The 21,370-nt window shown below is 43.2% G+C and overlaps 2 protein-coding genes across 8 annotated transcripts in view; one reads left to right on the forward strand and one right to left on the reverse strand.

Moving 5' to 3' along the window:
* DNLZ (DNL-type zinc finger) overlaps positions 1-21,370 on the forward strand; it is a 127,872-nt gene that overhangs the window by 7,396 nt on the left and 99,106 nt on the right. The gene's annotated exons all lie outside the window — the stretch shown is intronic.
* Positions 16,519-21,370, reverse strand: part of GPSM1 (G protein signaling modulator 1) — a 264,883-nt gene continuing 260,031 nt past the window's right edge. For all 7 annotated transcript variants that reach the window (XM_056540981.1, XM_056540980.1, XM_056540979.1 and 4 more), the window contains one exon: positions 16,519-20,108. In XM_056540981.1, coding sequence (XP_056396956.1) covers positions 19,914-20,108 — 195 coding nt within the window. In that variant the 3' untranslated portion in view covers positions 16,519-19,913. The remainder of the gene's footprint in view (positions 20,109-21,370) is intronic.

Consider the following 21,370-nt stretch of genomic DNA (forward strand, 5'->3'; position numbering starts at 1 on the left):
ATAGTTATTGGCGACGGAAGGGAATCCACAGAAGTAGAGGCAACCCTTGGGGCGAGGTCAAGGAGAACACTTTTTGAAGCATTTATTCTAAAACCCGTCATCCTTCCAAAGTCAGGCATTCGAATACCCAGGTCAAATCTCGTCCAGGGTTAGCTAGAAAGAGAAGCAGGTCATCTGCAAATAATGCATGAGAGAATGTATGGCCCCTAACCCGAATGTCCTCCACAACCCTGGCTTTCAACAATCTCCTCAACAAAGGTTCAATTGCTAAATTAAAAAGAAGGGGAGGCAGAGGACAGCCCTGACGGTGCCTTTTTGCGGGGAGAAGGGTACTGAGAGGAAGCCAGGGATATGGATACGAGCTAACAGAGTAGCGTATAAGGCTTGGAGATACGTCAGGAAGGGGCCCGGAAACCATTCCCACCGGACATTAACGAACACCTTTTTGGCGTCGCTAGAAAGCATGGCCCCTGTCGGATGGTTATCAAGGTGCAAATGGACATCGTCCAACACCGAATACAGTCCTAATGTGGCAATACAGTCCTAATGTGGGTCACTGCAGAGCGCCCGGTAACAAATCCTACCTGAACCAGGGAGATCAATTGAGGCAAGATCCTCGCCAGTCTATCAGCTAATATTTTCGACATCAGCTTATTCCAGGGAAAAACTTTTTTTTACATATCAACTGGCTCCAGAAAGTTAAACAGATTTGTAAATTACTTCTATTAAAAAATCTTAATCCTTTCAGTACTTATGAGCTTCTGAAGTTAAGGTTGTTCTTTTCTGTCTAAATCCTCTCTGATGACACCTGTCTCGGGAAACACCCAGTTTAGAAGCAAATCCCCATAGCAAACCTCTTCTAAACTGGGCATTTCCCGAGACAGGTGTCATCAGAGAGGATTTAGACAGAAAAGAACAACCTTGACTTCAGAAGCTCATAAGTACTGAAAGGATTAAGATTTTTTAATAGAAGTAATTTACAAATCTGTTTAACTTTCTGGAGCCAGTTGATATATATATAAAAAAAAGTTTTTTCCTGGAATACCCCTTTAAGAACAACATTGATAAAAGAGATAGGTCTATACCCTCCAGGAGTAAGTAGATATTTTCCCAGTTAAGGCAGAATGTTTATGTAGACAGTAGAGATGAGCGAACTTACAGTAAATTTGATTCGTCACAAACTTCTCGGCTCGGCAGTTGATGACTTTTTCTGCATAAATTAGTTCAGCTTTCCGGTGCTCCGGTGGGCTGGAAAAGGTGGATACAGTCCTAGGAGACTCTTTCCTAGGAATGTATCCACCTTTTCCAGCCCACCGGAGCACCTGAAGGCTGAACTAATTTACGCAGGAAAAGTCATCAACTGCCGAGCCGAGAAGTTTGTGACGAATCGAATTTTCTGTAAGTTCACTCATCTCTAGTAGGCAGTATTGGAGGTGGCCGGAATAGTAAGAATTAAAATAATAGTAAGAATTAAATAATGATAGCAGAGAAGGGGCGATTTCCGGGGAGAGAATTTTGTAAAAATCCCTGGAAAAAAAAAAATCATGGCCAGGTGCCTTATTGGCTTGTAAACCCTTAATCACCCTGTCCAACTCTTCCTTTTGGATCGGCTGTCCTAAGAAATTCCTCTCCTCTACTGAAAGAGAGGGTAGTGATCCCAGAGTAAAACAAGGCTCAAATGATCCCCTCTCGGTCATTGGGTTGGAATAGAGATCTGTAAAGTAACGTGAGAGAATTTCCGTTATGCCTTTAGGGTCCCTGTGGATCGTGTTAGTATGGTCTTTTAGGGCCGTGATATTGGAGGGAGGGGAGATTCCTTTGGCAAATATCGCCAACATGCGCCCCGGCTTATTGCCGAACCGGAAGAGAGAGGCCTCAAAGATAGAGAGAGTTTCAAATTCTGACGCCGTTCAAGCCAATCATCATAGGAGGCTTTGGCTGTGACCCAGTTTATCTTAGAGACCTCAGTCAGGACGGCAAGAAAGGCCGTGTATGCCTGCTGGAGAGTCGTACCCAAGGATCTGAATGTGGAGGATATCTTCTTCTTCAGAGAAGACGTGTAAGCGAGGATCCGTCCTCTCAGGACAGCCTTCGCGGTCTCCCAAAACAATTGGGGGTTGGACACGTGGGCTACATTATCAGTGGAGAACTCCATCCACCAGCCTTTCAATAATGCCTGAAATTGTTCATCCCTGGCTAGGCTGGATGGGAATCTACAAAGAAAATCTGTGCCATGGGGAATGGAATCAGTCAGGTGAAGGAGTAAAGGAGCATGGTCTGAGATCACTAGATCTTCTAAAGAAATACGGTCAACCCTGTGGAGTAAAGAATCAGTTATAAAGTAATAATCTAGTCTGGACCATGAGTCATGTGAGTGAGAATAGTGGCTAAAGTCACGTTCGTCGCGGTGGAGAGCCCTCAAGGAGTCAGTCAGACCAAATCCCGCTGCCCAAGGGTGTAGTAAAGAGTCAGAGGGTCGAGGTAAGGGTGGGGAAGATCTATTGTTTCGTCTGTCTTCACTATGATGCATGACCATATTAAGGTCACCAGCAATTGCGTTATGAGAGAGTACCATCAGGGCCACTCTACCAGCTACATCCCCCAGGAAGATATGCCCGGAATTAGGGCCATAGACATTTGTAATTTCTAAGTCATCAGAGGCTGTTTTGATATGGACACCACCCAACAGTGTCGGCAGTAACAAACAAGACTTCATAAGAAAAGGATTTATGGAATAATATCAATACTCCTGCTTTGTGATCAACCGCCGGGGGACCCTCTGCCCGACCCACCCATTTTCTCATACTACAAAAATCCTCAGTAGCCTAATGTGTCTTCTGTAGGAGAGCAATGTCAGGGGGTAATCTTTTTAGATGGTGAAGAACTAAGCTGCGTTTATGGGGGGACCTCAGCCCCTTAACATTCCAAGAGACTATTATCATGGACAACTAGGTACCAGGATAAGAAAAAGGGGAGCCAGATAAACAAAGAGTGAGAGCCAACAGAAAACACAACCCCCCCAACCCATTTAAGCAAAACAAACCCCCCTCCATAAAGGGCAAGCCTCCCAACATCCACCTGGGGGAACACAAGGTCCTTGCCCTGTAGACTTCCTAAGCACCAAAAACTGCAAGGAACAAAATGTCCCTCATTTACTTAGAAAATCGGGTTGTAAGTCTATGTTGCTTTCTTACCCGACTGCTTTTCCCCCCTGATATTTATTATTATGTTGCATCCTGTTTGTCGCACGTGGGTTTTGGTTTCCAACTCCTCTGAGTTGTTGGGAAAAAATCCACAACAATTCAACAAATTTGGGTTGGAAACCTTTATAAATACATGGGAAAGCTCAGAAATGTCGGGTTACGCCCCTTTTTCGGGTTTGGGAGAATCCACATCGGGTCTGTCGGGAAAAAATGTTGCATCATGTCGCAGACTGGCGCCCGATGTCTGCGACAAACCCGACAAAACAAGTCGGGTTTAGAATAGTAAATGAGGGCCAATAAGTCCTACATAAGTGAACACCGCTCCCCACCCTCTAAGACTATGTGAAGTTGTAAAGTACCCAATAGGAGAAGACTAATAAAATACCCGTGTAGGAGCAATTACAGTATAGCCCACAAGACCTGTCACACCTGAAAAGGAAAAGCATGATGACTTGAACCCATCCAGGATCCCCCTCCCCCAACAACTATCACTACTAGGCTTGACCAGATACAGAAGAGCTAATCGACCTCAAAGTGCCAACCGTTAAGTCCCAATTTGTAGGCTTAAGAGATAAGTATTAGATAAAAATAATAGGTACCCATATTATTATTTTTTGTATGCACTAGGGTGTCAACTGAATAACATAGAGGAACAGTGCTCCCCCCTTCCATACCACCCTCAACTCCCACTCCGACCATCCCAGCAACCAAGATGTCCCCCCCCTTCCCCCCAGAACATAAACCACCGTCAATAAAATAATAGGAGCAACAGTACGTGCATAAAGGACAAGTCTCAGAAGGCACAAAGAGGAGGCCAATGAGTTGAGGGGGTTCAACAGAACGTTAGGAGCATGCTATAGGGGTATGCAGGTGCAGGAAGCCCTAGCCTGGCTAGTCAACAAGGGTCCATGCGAGGGGCTGCAAGCCAAGTAAAGTGCCAGTCTGGGGGGATGGCAAAGCTACGGGGTTCTCCCCGCACGGACCAGAGAAGAAAACAGGGAAGAAACAGGAAAACTTGCGGTTAAAGCAGTATTCCGAGCAAAAACATCTTATCCCTATCGAAAGGATAGGGGATAAGATGTTTGATCTCCCTGCAGCAGCCCGCATTCTATGCCTAGCTGCGTCTGCAGTTTCGGAAACCGCCTGGCTTCCGAGACCAGGGCGTGACACCCCCTCCATTCATTTCTATGGAAGGGGGCGTAATGGCCGCAACGCCCTTTCCCATAGACATGAATGGAGGGGGCGTGACGTGACATCCCCATCTTGGAAGCTCGGCGGTTTCCGAAACTGCAGATGCAGCTAGGCATAGAATGCGGGGATAAGATGTTTTTGCCTGGAATACCCCTGTAAGTCGCAGGCGGAGAAGGCCATCTGTCCCTTGGCTGTCTGGGCATGCTGGGAGTTGTAGTTTTGCAACAGCTTGAAGCACCTTGGTTGGGAAACACTACTCTAATGGCTCATGAAAAAGAGATGCCAGAAAATGGAAGAGGCATTACTGTAGGCGAGTGCTGTGTCAGCGTCCTGCTCTACTCTGTCCTTTTCCCTCTCGTAAAACTTCTTAACCAGACGCATACGAGAGCACACCGTAAGAATGTCCTGGGATTGGATTCTTAATTGACCTGAATGCGGGGACCAGCGTCTCCATTATCTCCTTTACAAATCCCAGCAGCCCCATAAGGATCAATGAGAGGAGGGGGTTGGGAGAACCTGTAGGAAAGATGTCCGCCATGTGGAATATGTCAGAGAGCAGCCATGGTAATCTATGTGAGCAGGAAAAGTACTAGGGGGAGAGTTATCAAAACCAGTGTAGAGGAAGAGTGGTGCAGTTGCCCATAGCAACCAATCAGATTGCTTCTTTCATTTTTCAGAGGCCTTTTTAGAAATGAAAGCAGCAATCTGGTTGCTATGGGCAACTGCACCATTCTTCCTCTACACTGGTTTTGATAAATCTCCTTCCCCTAGGTTTTTAGAGTGGGTTTAAACAGTCTGCCCGGTCTGAACCTTGTGGTAGAGCAAATTTCCCAATGAATTTTGGGATTTGTAGTTTTGCAACATCTGGAGGTCCACAGTTTGGAGAACACTGACCTATAGGACATGATACAAACCCTGGGCTACAGATGATTTGCAGCCCCTTCTGTCAGCCGCCATGTTATTTTGTCAGCTTCTGTCTTGCAATGAATATATATACAGTGGGGCAAAAAAGTATTTACTCAGCCACCAATTGTGCTCCCACTTGAAAATGACAGGCCTCTCTCATCTTGTCACCATAGGTTATAACCTCAACTATGAGAGACATAATGAGAAAAAAAATCCATAAAATCACATTGTCTGATTTTTTAAGAATTTGATTGCAAATTATGGTGGGAAATAAGAATTTGGTCAATAAAAGTTCATCTCAATACTTTGTTATATACCCTTTGTTTGCAATGACAGAGGTCAGACGTTTTCTGTAAGTCTTCACAAGGTTTTCACACACTGTTGCTGGTATTTTGGCCCATTCCTCCATGCAGATCTCCTCTAGAGCAGTGATGTTTTGGTGCTGTCGCTGGGCAACACGGACTTTCAACTCCCTCCAAAGGTTTTCTATGAGGTTGAGATCTGTCGACTGGCTAGGCCACTCCAGGACCTTGAGATGCTTTTTACAAGTCACTCCTTTGCTGGGTGTGTTTGGGATCATTGTCATGCTGAAAGACCCAGCCATGTTTTATCTTCAATGCCCTTGCTGATGGAAGGAGATTTTCACTCAAAATCTCATGATACATGGCCCCATTCATTTTTCCTTTACACAGATCAGTCGTTCTGGCCCCTTAGCAGAAAAAGAGCCACAAAGCATGTTTCCACCTCCATGCTTCACAGTAGGTATAGTGTTCTTTGGATGCAACTCAGCATTCTTTCTCCTCCAAACACGACAAGTTGAGTTTTTACCAAAAAGTTCTACTTTGATTTCATCTGACCATATGACATTCTTCCAATCCTCTTCTGGATCATCCAAATGCTCTCTAGCAAACTTCAGACGGGCCCGGACATGTACTGGCTTAAGCAGGGGGATACGTCTGGCACGATTTGAGTCCCTGGCGGCGTAGTGTGTTACTGATGGTAGCCTTTGCTACTTTGGTCCCAGCTCTCTGCAGGTCATTCACTAGATCCTGCCGTGTGATTCTGGGATTTTTGCTCACCGTTCTTGTGATCATTTTGACACCACAGGGTGAGATCTTGCGTGGAACACCAGATCGAGGGAGATTATCAGTGGTCTTGTATGTCTTCTATTTTCTAATAATTGCTCCCACAGTTTACGTCTTCACACCAAGCTGCTTGCCTATTGCAGATTCAGTCTTCCCAGCCTTGTGCAGGACTACAATTTTGTTTCTGGTGTCCTTCGACAGCTCTTTAGTCTAGGCCATAGTGGAGTTTGGAGTGTGACTGTTTGAGGTTGTGGACAGGTGTCTTTTATACTGATAAGTTCAAACAAGTGCCATTAATACAGGTAATGAGATGAGGACAGAGAACACAATGTGATTTAATGGATTTTTTTTCTCATTCTGTCTCTCATAGTTGAGGTATACCTATGATGAAACTTACAGGCCTCTCTCATCTTTATAAGCGGGAGAACTTGCACAATTGGTGGCTGACTAAATACTTTTCTGCCCCACTGTGTGTGTATGTATATGTGTGTATATATATATATATATATATATATATATATATATATATACACACATATATACACAGTAGAATCTCTCAATAGCGGACACTCACGGGGAATAAAAAAGTGTCCACTATTGGGAGATGTCCCCTATTGGGAAAAAGGCTTAAACATCTTTCTAAATGATGGAATACTGTTCTGTACTCACTCCAGAGTGTAATTACCTACAAAATACGATAAAAAGCTAAATATAAATAAAAAAATTTACACTGTAATAAGGCTTTAAAAAATCTCAACAATATAATTAATTAGGTAAGTAATGCCAAATCATTCCCCCGTTTCCTCATCCCACTGTTCTCCTTACTTCCTACCTGGCCAGCAGGCAATGACGAGTGACGCTCCTCTGTGCTTTACTCAATGAGGGCAACGGCGGCTGACAGCTGTGACTAGTGACGCTCCATACGTCACTCATCATTTCGGGCTGCTGCCGTTGCTCACGGCCATCACTGTCCTCACTGAGTGAAGCGCAGAGGAGCGTCACTCATCACTGCCTGCTGGCCAGGTAAGAAGTAAGAAGAACGGGGGATGAGGAAATGAAGGAATAATTTGCGGCACATAAACCTGGTTGTCCCCTATTGGGAGTGTTTTGTCCCCCTTCAGGTGTGTCCACGACTGCTATTGTGAATGTCTCCTATTCGGAGGGTGCAAATACATTAAGTCCTATGTGACTCTGCCGGGGAATTAAAGACTGTGCTTTTTTTTTGTGTTTACTGCAAGACAGAAGCGCATATACAGTATATATACAGTGGTCCCTCAAGTTACAATATTAATTGGTTCCAGGACGACCATTGTATGTTGAAACCATTGTATGTTGACACCATAACTCTATGGAAACCTGGTAATTGGTTCTAAAGCCCCCAAAACGTCATCCAAAAATAAGAAAAAGTGAGGATTAAAGAAAAAATAAGTAGATAACTAATACAGATAAAGCAAGTTCTATATAAAAGCAAGAAAGATCTGCTGGGAGCTGTAATCACTGTCTATGTAGAGGACAGGAGCTTCTTCAGGGTCTTGTACAGTACACAGTGTCCTAAAAAAGTAACATGGAGCCACCCTCACCTGGTGTCCAAAGGGGCAGCTAACTGTGGCATAGGTTGAGAGTAGTACAGAACATTTAGTACCTCCCTGTACTGTAGGGGGCGCTACCAGACAGGAATTCAGTGCATACACTTTAGTAATACAGGGGATTTACTAGTAAATGCCCATTCTGATTGGTCATTTCTTCCAGTCATTAACATATTTCACAGATCTGGACTGTCTGTAGCATTGTATGGCAGTCTTGTTTCAAGTTACAATGGTCCAGAAAAGACCATTGTATGTTGAAACTATTGTATGTTGAGGCCATTGTAAGTAGAGGGATCACTGTATATATATACATATAAGTTTTATATTTTTAAGCTTTCCCTGATTTCCCTTGGTGATTATGTTGCTGTTGGAGGTGACAGGTTGGAGGAGCCTGAAGTGCTGCCAGTAATGAGTCGAGCGTGGCAGCCATCACTCCCGCAGCTCTTGAGTGGCGGGGACGCTTGTCAAGTGGACTGGCGCTGGGTACTCCTGCATATGGAGGAGATGGGTTATGTAACGCTCGTCTGTGCGACGCTGCTCTCCAGAATGTAATGCCTATAAACAGATTAGGTCTGTACAAATAAAAGGGCCCTCTACATTAATGTCATATCCACTAATGGAAATGTCTGTGATGAAGATCTGTTAGAATGTCGCCCCATGTGGTTCAGTTATCGGATGGGATGATGAACATTTTTATTTTTTATAATTTTTTTTTTTTTTACAAAACGTTTAAATTTTTACATCGTGAATTTTTAGAGACATTTTGTACCTGGAGCTGTGAGACGGATCTCGTAGTACATAACACATTCACTGTGGAAATCTGGGTGAGATTAATATTTTTATATCAACGTGTTATATCCAGTAATGAAGTGTGACTCCGCCGCCGCCGCTATCCCTGATGATGTCAGCAGCTTCGGAGAGGATGGGGGTCTGAATACGTGTGATGCATAAAAAAAATGTAAAAAAACAAGGGGGTTAAACCTTGTCAGGTTTAAAGGGTAACTCATGTACAGTTGTCTTAGAGATTTTTCCCGATTATTTGTATCCATTTAAAAAATAAATAAATTCTGGTTACCCTTGGAAACAGACAACAGTCAGACTTTGACTATGATACAGTTCAGCAGTGGTCTTCAAGCTGTGGACCTCCAGCTGTTGCAAAACTACAACTCCCAGCATGCCCGGACAGCCTTCGGCTGTCCGGGCATGCTGGGAATTGTAGTTTTGCAACAGCTGGAGGTTCACGGTTTGGAGACCACTGCAGTAGAGAATCATGGCTGCAATGTTACAGCCCCCCTCCTCCGGACTGGGGCAAGAAGTATAAGGCAAGTACATTTTATTTTATGCTTTATTACTCTTCCTAGAGAAGAAAATAAACATTCACTTACTTAAAGGGGTATTCCAGGAAAAAACTTTTTTTTTTTTTATATATATATATATCAACTGGCTCCAGAAAGTTAAACAGATTTGTAAATTACTTCTATTAAAAAATCTTAATCCTTTCAGTACTTATGAGCTTCTGAAGTTAAGGTTGTTCTTTTCTGTCTAAGTCCTCTCTGATGACACCTGTCTCGGGAAACGCCCACTTTAGAAGAGGTTTGCTATGGGGATTTGCTTCTAAACTGGGCGGTTCCTGAGACAGGTGTCATCAGAGAGCACTTAGACAGAAAAGAACAACCTTAACTTCAGAAGCTCATAAGTACTGAAAGGATTAAGATTTTTTTAATAGAAGACATTTACAAATCTGTTTAACTTTCTGGAGCCAGTTGATATATATATATATATATAAAGTTTTTTCCTGGATAACCCCTTTAAAAACAATCACCTAGCTGCTGTTAGCAGATTGTCCTCATCTTAAATGGGCTGTGGGTTATAGTTGGATTATTACAATATAATTTTTAAATAGCAAATTTCCAGTGCAGGTATTTGGTCGTGTTCACATGTTGGGTTCTTGTTGCAGTTTCGCCACAATTTTGTGGAAATTGCTACAAAAATAGCGATACGCGTGAACACATATGTTAAACAGGCCAGTTATGAGCTTAGCTGCTGGGTGTGCAAAAGGCTGTGTTCACATGAAGTGGTAATATTTTTTATAAAATAAAAAATTAAAGGAATTAATGAATACATTGAAAATAAAATAAATTAATAAAATAAATATAAGCAACAAAAAAAAAAAAAAAAGACAAAAAAAATTGGCTGTCCGGGCATGCTGGGAGTTGTAGTTTTGCAAGATCTGGAGGTCCGCAGGTTGGAGACCACTGATCTAGAGGTCACGTCATTGTGCAGGTGAGTGCGACACTCCGATAAAGTGTGACAGTCTGTAGAGGAGAAGTGTAGGACAGTGATTGTGTATGGGTGCTACAGTCCGTCCTGTAAATCCTGCGCAGCCGTCACGTATAGCTCAATTACAAGGCGGCGCAGGATTTAATAACATTTACAAATGGCCCTCCAGCCTGCCCGCCCGCAGATAATACATTTGTGACACCAAGTTTTCTGGCACTTGTAATGAAAACGATCTCGCGCTGACATTGAAGTTCAACCAGCTGAAGCAGAGAGATTAATGCTGCTTGACAGAGCGTCCTCTGCCCTTTAACAGAGTAATACAATTCTGCGGGACTTCAAGGTAAATCCCTGGAGAGAGGACCGTGTTAACCCCTTCACAGCAAATTAAATGTTATGGTAGTGCAAGCTCTTGTAGTGCCTGTGGCAGAAACCGACCAACTTTACCAGTATGGTGTTTGAGCCTATGTGTTTAGTAGGTGAAGTGTCTCCTAGCCCCGGTTGTGGAAAGGGGTTTGTGCCCCTTCAGTTCTTGGTGTCTTGTAGGTGTAGTGCCCCTTCAGTCCCTTATGTCTTATGGGTTTAATGCACATCCATTGTCTAGTGTGTGTAGTGCCACTTCAGTTCCTGGTGTCTGTGTGTAGTCATGCTTCAAATGTTCCTGGTGTCTAGTAGTTGTAGTGCCTCTAAGGGTCCTGGTGTCTAGTAGTTGTAGTGCCTCTACGGGTCCTGTGTCTAGTAGTTGTAGTGCCTCTACGTGTCCTGTGTCTAGTAGTTGTAGTGCCTCTACGTGTCCTGTGTCTAGTAGTTGTAGTGCCTCTAAGGGTCCTGGTGTCTAGTAGTTGTAGTGCCTCTACGGGTCCTGTGTCTAGTAGTTGTAGTGCCTCTACGTGTCCTGTGTCTAGTAGTTGTAGTGCCTCTACGTGTCCTGTGTCTAGTAGTTGTAGTGCCTCTACGGGTCCTGTGTCTAGTAGTTGTAGTGCCTCTACGGGTCCTGTGTCTAGTAGTTGTAGTGCCTCTACGGGTCCTGGTGTCTAGTAGTTGTAGTGCCTCTACGGGTCCTGGTGTCTAGTAGTTGTAGTGCCTCAACGTGTCCTGGTGTCTAGTAGGTGTAGTGCCTCTACGTATCCTGGTGTCTAGTAGTTGTAGTGCCTCTACGTGTCCTGGTGTCTAGTAGTTGTAGTGCCTCTACAGGTCCTGGTGTCTAGTAGGTGTAGTGCCTCAACGTGTCCTGGTGTCTAGTAGGTGTAGTGCCTCTACATATCCTGGTGTCTAGTAGTTTTAGTGCCTCTACGGGTCCTGGTGTCTAGTAGTTGTAGTGCCTCAACTGGTCCTGTGTCTAGTAGTTGTAGTGCCTCTACGTGTCCTGTGTCTAGTAGTTGTAGTGCCTCTATGGGTCCTGGTGTCTAGTAGTTGTAGTGCCTCTACGGGTCCTGGTGTCTAGTAGGTGTAGTGCCTCTACGTGTCCTGGTGTCTAGTAGTTGTAGTGCCTCTACGTGTCCTGGTGTCTAGTAGTTGTAGTGCCTCTATGGGTCCTGGTGTATAGTAGTTGTAGTGCCTCAACTGGTCCTGTGTCTAGTAGGTGTAGTGCCTCTACAGGTCCTGTTTCTAGTAGTTGTAGTGCCTCTATGGGTCCTGTGTCTAGTAGTTGTAGTGCCTCTATGGGTCCTGGTGCCTAGTAGGTGTAGTGCCTCTACGGGTCCTGGTGTCTAGTAGTTGTAGTGCCTCTACAGGTCCTGTGTCTAGTAGGTGTAGTGCCTCTATGGGTCCTGGTGTCTAGTAGTTGTATTGCCTCTATGGATCCTGGTGTCTAGTAGTTGTAGTGCCTCTACGGGTCCTGTGTCTAGTAGGTGTAGTGTTTCTATGGGTCCTGTGTCTAGTAGTTGTAGTGCCTCTACGAGTCCTGGTGTCTAGTAGGTGTAGTGTCTCTATGGGTCCTGTGTCTAGTAGTTGTAGTGCCTCTACGGGTCCTGTGTCTAGTAGGTGTAGTGTCTCTATGGGTCCTGTGTCTAGTAGTTGTAGTGCCTCTACGGGTCCTGGTGTCTAGTAGGTGTGCCCCTCACCCACAGTTGATGGTAACTAGTGGGTGAAATACCCCCCAGGTCCTTAGTGTCTAGCAAGTGAAGTACACTCAGAGGGAGATTTAGCAAACCTTATACAAAGGAGCAGTGGAGCAGTTTCCCATAGCAACCAATCAGATTACAATTTTCATTTTTTTGGAAATTTTCATTAAAAAAAATAAAATAAACTAACACTGGAATCTGGTTACTATGGGCAACTGTTCCACTTATCCTTTGCATAAGGTTTGTTTAATCTCTATCTATGCGCAGACAACATGATAAAAGTCGGTCCCTACAGAAAGCTGCGGCTCAGCAAAACCCCAGCCGTCATATATTAAGGTGCCCACTGGTCAATTACATCCATATTGAAAATGCCTATTTTAAGTGTCCAACCAAAGGGGCTTTAGCCCCCCGCATCCATTTATTACCTGCTGTGAGGTCACCGCCCGGTGAACCTCCCCAAACACGAAGGACATAGTTCACACCTTTAGACCACAAAATATGTTTTATTCATTAAGCACAATAGAACAAAGTCTTCAGATATTTGGCAGATGTCAGGAAAAAAGTCAAGTACCTTAAATTTTTTGAAATTTTTGTTAGAAACTAAACTTGGAAAAAAAAATTAAAAAAAACAACAATTCAGCAAATGCATGTTGTTAAATAAATAGTTTTAATACATTCAAGTATGTGGCATTTCCACTGTGTTTAGAATCCAGCACCCACTTCCAGTTTCGGGCTGAGTGCCCCCCCATGTTTTATTGCGATCTGTCTCCTGTGTGCAGTGTATGATCTCGTACCGTGGATAGAGAAGAGATGCACATTGGGCTCAGGTGGTCGCTCTCACCTGGACTGACTGGCTGGCTCTGGAGGCGGCAGCTGACATTGTTACTCTCCATTCTGTATGTCAGTGTTTCCCAACCAGGATGCCTCCAGCTGTTGCATAACTGCAACTCTCAGCATGCCTGGACAGCCTTTCAGAGAGCCTGAGAGAAAAGAATACAGGCGTGTGTGTGTGTACAAATCCCTAGGGCAGTGTTTCCTAACCAGGGTGCCTCCAGCTGTTGCAAAACTACAACTCCCAGCCTGCCCGGACAGCCTTCGGCTGTCCGGGCAGGCTGGGCGTTGTAGTTTTGGAACAGCTGGAGGCACCCTGGTTAGGAAACACTGCTGTATGCAGTAGAACCTGTGCTTGTCCTAACTGTGGAATCCATGATGCCTCTTTTACATTTATGGGCAGCCATGCCAGAAGTTGTAGGCTCTGAGTCCTAGACCTTAAGGGTGCGTTCACACGCTATTTATTTTTGCAGGTTTTCTGCTGCGTATTTGAAAGGGGGAGGGCTCTTCTCGGCTGTCCGCAGCAGATTTTCCACGGAGGAATTTACGCTGCGGAAAGTCCGCCGCAAGCCCCGTTGAAGTCAGTAGGGACTGCGCGGATTTTCCGCAGCGTAAATTCAGCCACGGAAAATCTGCTACGGACAGCCGAGAAGAGCCCGCCCACTTTCAAATACGCAGCGGAAAACCCGCAAAAACAAAAAGCTTGTGAACGCACCCTAAAGGGGTAACTCCAGTGGAAAACATTTTTTTAAATCAACTGGTGCCAGAAAGTAAAACAGATTTGTAAATTACTTCTATTAAAAAAATCACTACCCTTCCAGTACTTATTAGCAGCTGTACGCTAAAGAGGAAATTCTTTTCTTTTTGAATTTCTTTTTTTGCATTTCTACAGTCCTCTCTGCTGACACCTAATGCCCGTATCAGGAACTGTCCAGAGCAGGAGAAAATCCTCATAGCAAACCTGTGCTGCTCTGGACAGTTCCTGAGACAGACAGAGGTGTCAGCAGGGAGCACTGTGGACAAGACAAAAAAGAAATTAAAAAAGTAAACAATTTCCTCTGTAGCATACAGCTGCTAAAAGGTACTGAAAGGGTAAAGATTTTTAAATAGAAGTAATTTACAAATCTGTTTAACTTTCTGGCACCAGTTGATTTGAAAAAAAAAATGTTTTCCACCGGAGTACCCTTTTAACCTGGGTGCATTTACATCTATCAAAGGGAATATCTAAAGAACCCAACCTGCTTTTATCCCTTATTGACATGTGGATGTCATAGAGAGGGGTCTGCTTGTGCCTCCCCTCTATGAGCCGCTCTGGTGGACCCAGCAAGCCCATGTATGACCATTTATCTGAATAGCCTGCATAAAATGTGTAGCCAGACACGACCTAGAGAAGACTGCAGAGGTCGGCCATTGAACTGCCATTGATCGCTTGGTATAGTTCTAAGTGTGATCCCCTTAATAGATACTGTTATCTGCTGTATAATACAATGGACCATCTGGACAGTCGGTGACCCCCGTACCTGTAGTCTGCTATGTAAACTCATATATATATCATCATTCCCAGGAAGGGGACACACTCAGGAGATGGACATGTGTCCTTTGACTTCTCACAATCCACCTTAATCTGTAAAAAAAATAATTCACATGACACTGTATGATGAAGTACTGAGAACGATGCGGTTATAATGAGTAACGACCTCATATAATTGTTATAAAATTATAATTATCAAACGCTAAGGCTAGTAGACGTCTCTATAGACTGCAGCTGGTATAGTGTCACTGTCCCTGTATCCAGTCACCGGACTCTTTAAAACACTTTGTGGGTTTTCCCACATTAGACCTATATATCTATGTATGATGGGTGAGGATCCTGCTTATCAGGACACTGAGGGACTCCTGTTCTGCCAGGTGAGGATGCCTCCATATCCAGATGAAGGGTGGCCGAAAAAGCATGTGGCTTTCCCATTAAACTCAAAGGGCATTATAAATACGTTGCACGCAGCAGCCATCTTGCTCTGTCCAGTGCCGCTGTCCGTGCCTTGTACAATGTGACTGCTACATCCAGATCTATACAGGGCGATGAAGATCTTGGTTACATCTCCATGGACTAAAATCAGTAACACTGTAAAGCCCCTTTGATGATCTGTATACAGTCATGGCCGTAAATGATGGTAGTCCTGAAATATTACAGGAAAATGAAGTTATTTCTCACAGAAAAGGATTTCAGTAACACATGTTTTGCTATACACATGTTTATTCCCTTTGTGTGTATCAGAACTAAACCAACAAAGGGAGGAAAAAAAGCAAATTGGACATAATGTCACCAAACTCCAAAAATGGGCTGGACAAAATTAATGGCACCCATAACTTAATATTTGGTTGCCCACCCTTTGGAAAAAAATTACTGAAATCAGTCGCATCCTATAACCATCAATAAGCTTCTTACACCTCTCAACCGGAATGTTGGACCACTCTTCCTTTACAAACTGCTCCAGGTCTCTCTTATTGGAAGGCGCCTTTTCCCCAACAGCAATTTTAAGATCTCTCCACAGGTGTTCAATGGGATTTAGATCTGGACTCATTGCTGCCACTTCAGAACTCTCCAGCGCTTTGTTGTCATCCATTTCTGGGGCTTTTTGACGTATAGAAGAAGGGCGGAGATGCTCCTGCGGAAAGTTTCACTACAATGACCCGGGCAACTCAAACTAACACCTGTACCCAAGGTGTCTGAAAAGGGAGTACTAGACAAAAATAATTTTTGAGGCTCAAGGTCTTTGGATAAGGAACACACTTGTTGGTTAAGATATATGAAATATTTATTAATTAATTACTATCAACTGATAGTCTGAGATCACAGGGCCCTTGTAAATGCACGGAATCAGAAGATTCATAAAAAATATAAAATCATAAAATTCATAGGTATATTCATAAAATAAAATTATATATATCTATAGATGTATAAGACCACTGAAAAGGGTAGCAGCTATTTCAAATCGGCACTCTGGATAGTATTTGTATATAGATAATGTCCATCAAAGTGCCAGTGCAGTCCTGAAAATAGATAATGTCTGTATATAGTATTTATAAGTGTGATAGACTGTGTTATATATTTTCAGGACTGCACTGGCACTTTGATGGACATTATCTATATACAAATACTATCCAGAGTGCCGATTTGAAATAGCTGCTACCCTTTTCAGTGGTCTTATACATCTATAGATATATATAATTTTATTTTATGAATATACCTATGAATTTTATGATTTTATATTTTTTATGAATCTTCTGATTCCGTGCATTTACAAGGGCCCTGTGATCTCGGACTATCAGTTGATAGTAATTAATTAATAAATATTTCATATATCTTAACCAACAAGTGTGTTCCTTATCCAAAGACCTTGAGCCTCAAAAATTCTTTTTGTCTAGTACTCGCTTTTTGACATATGTTTGGGGTCATTGTCCTGCTGGAAGACCCAAGATCTCGGACGCAAACCCAGCTTTCTGACACTGGGCTGTGGTAATCCTCAGATTCACATTCAAGGCACCCAGTGCCAGAGGCAGCAAAACAACCCCAAAACATCATTGAACCTCCACCATATTTCACTGTAGGTACTGTGTTCTTTTCTTTGTAGGCCTGGTTCTGTTTTCGGTAAACAGCAGAATGATGTGCTTTACCAAAAAGCTCTATCTTGGTCTCATCTGTCCACAAGATGTTTTCCCAGAAGGATTTTGGCTTACTCAAGTTAATTTTGGCAAAATGTAGTCTTGCTTTTTCATGTCTCTGTGTCAGCAGTGGGGTCCTCCTGGGTCTCCTGCCATAGCGTTTCATTTAATTTAAATGTCGACGGATAGTTTGTGCTGACACTGATGCTCCCTGAGCCTGCAGGACAGTTTAAATATCTTTGGAACTTGTTTGGGGCTGCTTATCCACCATCCAGACTATCCTGCGTTGACACCTTACATCAATTTTTCTCTTCCGTCCAAGTCCAGGGAGATTTGCTACAGTGCCATGGGTTTCAAACCTCTTGATAATGTGGCGCACTGTGGACAAAGGCAAATCTAGATCTCTGGAGATGGACTTGTAACATTGAGATTGTTGATATTTTTCCACAATTTTGGTTCAAGTCCTCAGACAGTTCTCTTCTCCTCTGTTGTCAATGCTTAGTGTGGCACACACAGACTAGGTGAACTTCTCTCCTTTTTATCTGCTTTCAGGTGTGATTTTTATATTTCCCACACCTGTACTTGCCCCAGGTGAGTTTAAAGGAGCATCACATGCTTGAAACAATCTTATTTTGCCACAATTTTGAAAGGGGGCCAATAATTTTGTCCAGCCCATTTTTGTAATTTGGTGTGACATTATGTCCAATTTGCTTTTTTTCATCCCTTTTTTTGATTTATTTCTAATAAACAGAAAGGGAATAAACATGTGTACAGCAAAACATGGGTTACTGCAATCCTTTTCTGTGGGAAATATTTTATTTTCTTGAAAAATTTCAGGGGTGCAAACATTTACGGCCATGACTGTATGATCTAATAGCAATAAAGCTACAGGACCTGACTCTGTAATGGACAGTATTGTACCATAAAGAAAAGAACATAAGTAATGTAACAAGTCTGAGACCTGAAGAGATCAAATATATAACATCACTCATACATATACTTTACATTTCACAATTTGTCCTCTTATTATGTAACTGGATACAACACAGAAGATGATTCCTCCTACAGTTATCTGTATGAAGAGGACTCTGGTCTCAGACTACAATCGTCGTGTTTCATTGCTGTGAGGTGTCACCTACCAGACATGTCTTATCAGTAAAGAGGATTGTGGTGTGAGGTTTAAAAGGGGTACTCTGGTGGGAAAAAAAATGTTTTCAAATCAAATCTGGTGCTAGAAAGTTAAACAGATTTGTAAATTACGTCTATATAAAAATCTTAATCCTTTCAATACTTAGCTGCTGTGATACTACAGAGGAAGTTCTTTTCTTTTAGAATTTCCTTTCTGTCTGACCACAGTTCTCTCTGCTGACACCTCTGTCCATGTCAGGAACTGTCCAGGGCAGGAGCGGTTTTTGCTATGGGGATTTTCTGTTCTGACACGGACAGAGGAGTCAGCAGAGAGCACTGTGGTCAGACTGGAAAGAACTACACAACTTCCTCTGGAGCATACAGCAGCTGCTAAGTACTGGAAGGATTAAGAAGTCATTTACAAAACCTGTATAACTTTCTTCCACCAGTTGATTTGAAAACCTTTTCTTTCCCCACCAGAGTACCCTTTTAACATCTCTGCTTTCTGTAATTGAATGGAAACAAACCCTGCAAGCTCAATATATCGGCAGAATGAGGGGGATGTTGAAACCCGACATTATCTGTTTGTGGAATTCTCCTGAGATTTCGCCCTTTGGATAGCAAATCCTCGGTCTTAATCTGGAAGGAATCTGCAAAATATAGAGATGCTGCCAAATGCATTAGAATCTTTACTGAAAATCCGCAACATTCCTCCTGTTCCGCTACAGTGCATCAGCCTGGAACCCATCCTGTTTAGTGATTGCCTAGATTGGACATACAGTTGTACTATCTAGGCCAGTGTTTCCCAAACAGGGTGCCTCCGTTTGTTGTAAGACTACAACTCTCAGCATGCCCGGACAGCCAACGGCTGTCCGGGCATGCTGAGAGTTGTAGTTTTACTACAGCTGAAGGCGTCCTGGTTGGGAAAAACTGTTCTAGGAATCGTTCCATTCACTGTAAGCAAGCAGAGATTATGAAAATTGTATTGAATAGGGAAGAAACCAATATAAAATGTGTTTTTTCTCTACTCTTAGTGTCCAGTTGTACCGTTCCCTATATAGACACGGTTTCAATGTTTATGTCCACGGTTGCATGTACCCAGTTTGCCCCAGAGGGTTGAGATTGGAGGCCTCGGCCCTCATTCCTTTTCGGAGAGCTCCTTTGTTTTCGTGTAATGAATAGAGGAGACATACAGACAGACAGACAGCTCCAACACGCTGGAGAATGAGACACGGCAGTTTGTAGCTTGCGATCTCTAGGCCTCATTCACTGAACGGCAGTAAAATCTAGGTCAGCGCCTCCCAGCTGCCTGGTATATTATTGCTAGAACGCTTACAGTAGTACCTGTTAACCTGTTCCCTGCCAGGTCAGATACACACCGCGTTCTAGGGCGGTACGCTCACATTCATTATGGATGGTCACGTACAGTCTCGCTTGTTCTTTAAAATCCATAAAGAATATATTACAAAAAAAACTTTAAAAAAAAAGACACTAAACTACAAAAAACAAAATTGTCATTATTGCCATTTAGTGAATAAGGCCCTGAGTGAACCAGTCTGGGATAAACCTGGCCCGCTTACAACTTACAGTAGTAACACCATCATCTCCCACTATAGGGTGGGGCTCGAAACGCTCCTGTCCATGACGCCCCCTGTCTGTAAAGCATCCGCAGAAATCGACTTGTGCTGCAAATATTAAAATCTGCGGCTATTTGCGTATATTACTAAGTTTCCTGCTAATGCAGCTTCTTTTCTGGTGTCTACTTCAAAAAAAGTCCTATAAAAAATGGAAGGTCCTTAATTTACTAATTGGCTGAAGACACTTGAATATTTCACATACGTTGAACGATTTGCCTCAGCTATGCAAATACACGGATTTCTAATTGAAAAGTAGTTTTCTGCTTTCAGGATACTACAGGGAGTCAGATCCTTGGAGGTTGGCTCCTTTGTTAAAGGCAGGGCTGGGCGGAAGAGCTGACACTTAGCTGTTGTTCGACCTCTGCTGGCTGTTCTGATGTTCACCATCTTCTTGGCTGGATGGGATGTCTACTCTCTGTTCATCCATCCTCTTGGCCTGGACTCTCTGGATGAGGCTGAAGAAGTCTTCATCTGGCATTGTGGGTCCTCTGGGCATGGGGTCTGGTGGGGCGCATCTTTGGTCGTCTATCCTTGAAGACTATGGAAAGAGAAAATTAATAAAATAAGATGCCTGTGACAGGTGCGGAGCACCACTGATGTCCAGAATGGAAAGACTGTATAGGGATATCAGACCTCTTTGGAACTGCTCATTTGTTACTGGAAATCTGACAGTATTGGCCACTGATTTCATCATTACTTTGCTCAGATTATTGGGGCAGATTTCCCGGAAGAGAAATCTCTGATGATTGTAAAGGGGTTTTAAGCAATCTAAAAAGCTCTAGCTCCATTTATTCTGGGAACTAGTTGTGCCCATGTATATATGATATTATAGAAGATAATTTTGTCTGGATACTTAAAGGGGTACTCCGAAAACTTTTTTTTAAATTTTTTAAATGAACTGGTGCCAGAAAATTAAACAGATAGGTTTGCTATGGGGATTTTTTCCTGCTCTGGACAGTTCCTGATATGGGCATCAGGTGTCAGCAGAGAGCACTGTGGACAACACAAAAAAAGAAATAAAAAAAGAAATAAAAAAAGAATAGAATTTCCTCTGTACCAAACAGCTGCTAAAAAGTACTGAAAGGATTAAGATTTTTTAGTAGAAGTAATTTACAAACCTGTTTAACTTTCTGGCACCAGTTAATTAAAAAAAAAAAAAAAAAAAAAAAAAAAAAAGTTTTCCACCGGAGTACGCCTTTAAATGGTCACTGTTGTTTCAAACAATTTCCCTCAATGTGATAGTCTTTGTGATTTCTAACATTTTTGTAAATCAATTCATCTATCAAAAATGACTCCTTATCCCAGAAAAACAGCTCTAAAGTTTACCCACTAGGTGTCTCCCTTCCTCACAATCTGCTGTCCACTGCCTGTTGTTTGGTTCCAAATGTTACTAGTAACAGCCTTAGTAAGACAACACAGGAAGTATAGTTGGGGCTTGGAATGTGCTGGAGAAAGAGAATGTTAACCTGTCTCTGAGTGTCCAATGGGTATGCACTGTCCATGCAAGGTAAATCAAGGCTTACCTCAGTAATGCTTAGTGTACACCGAGGACAAGCGGGGCTCTGTGCACTGAGGACAAGCAGGGCTCTGTACACTGAGGACAAGCAGGGCTCTGTACAGTGAGGGCAAGAAGGGCTCTGTACACTGAGGACAAGCAGGGCTCTGTACAGTGAGGGCAAGAAGGGCTCTGTACACCGAGGACAAGCAGGGCTCTGTACACCGAGGACAAGCAGGGCTCTGTACACCGAGGACAAGCAGGGCTCTGTACACGGAGGACAAGCAGGGCTCTGTACACCGAGG

This window comes from Hyla sarda, chromosome 9 (assembly GCF_029499605.1).
Source record: "Hyla sarda isolate aHylSar1 chromosome 9, aHylSar1.hap1, whole genome shotgun sequence".
NCBI lineage: Eukaryota > Metazoa > Chordata > Amphibia > Anura > Hylidae > Hyla > Hyla sarda.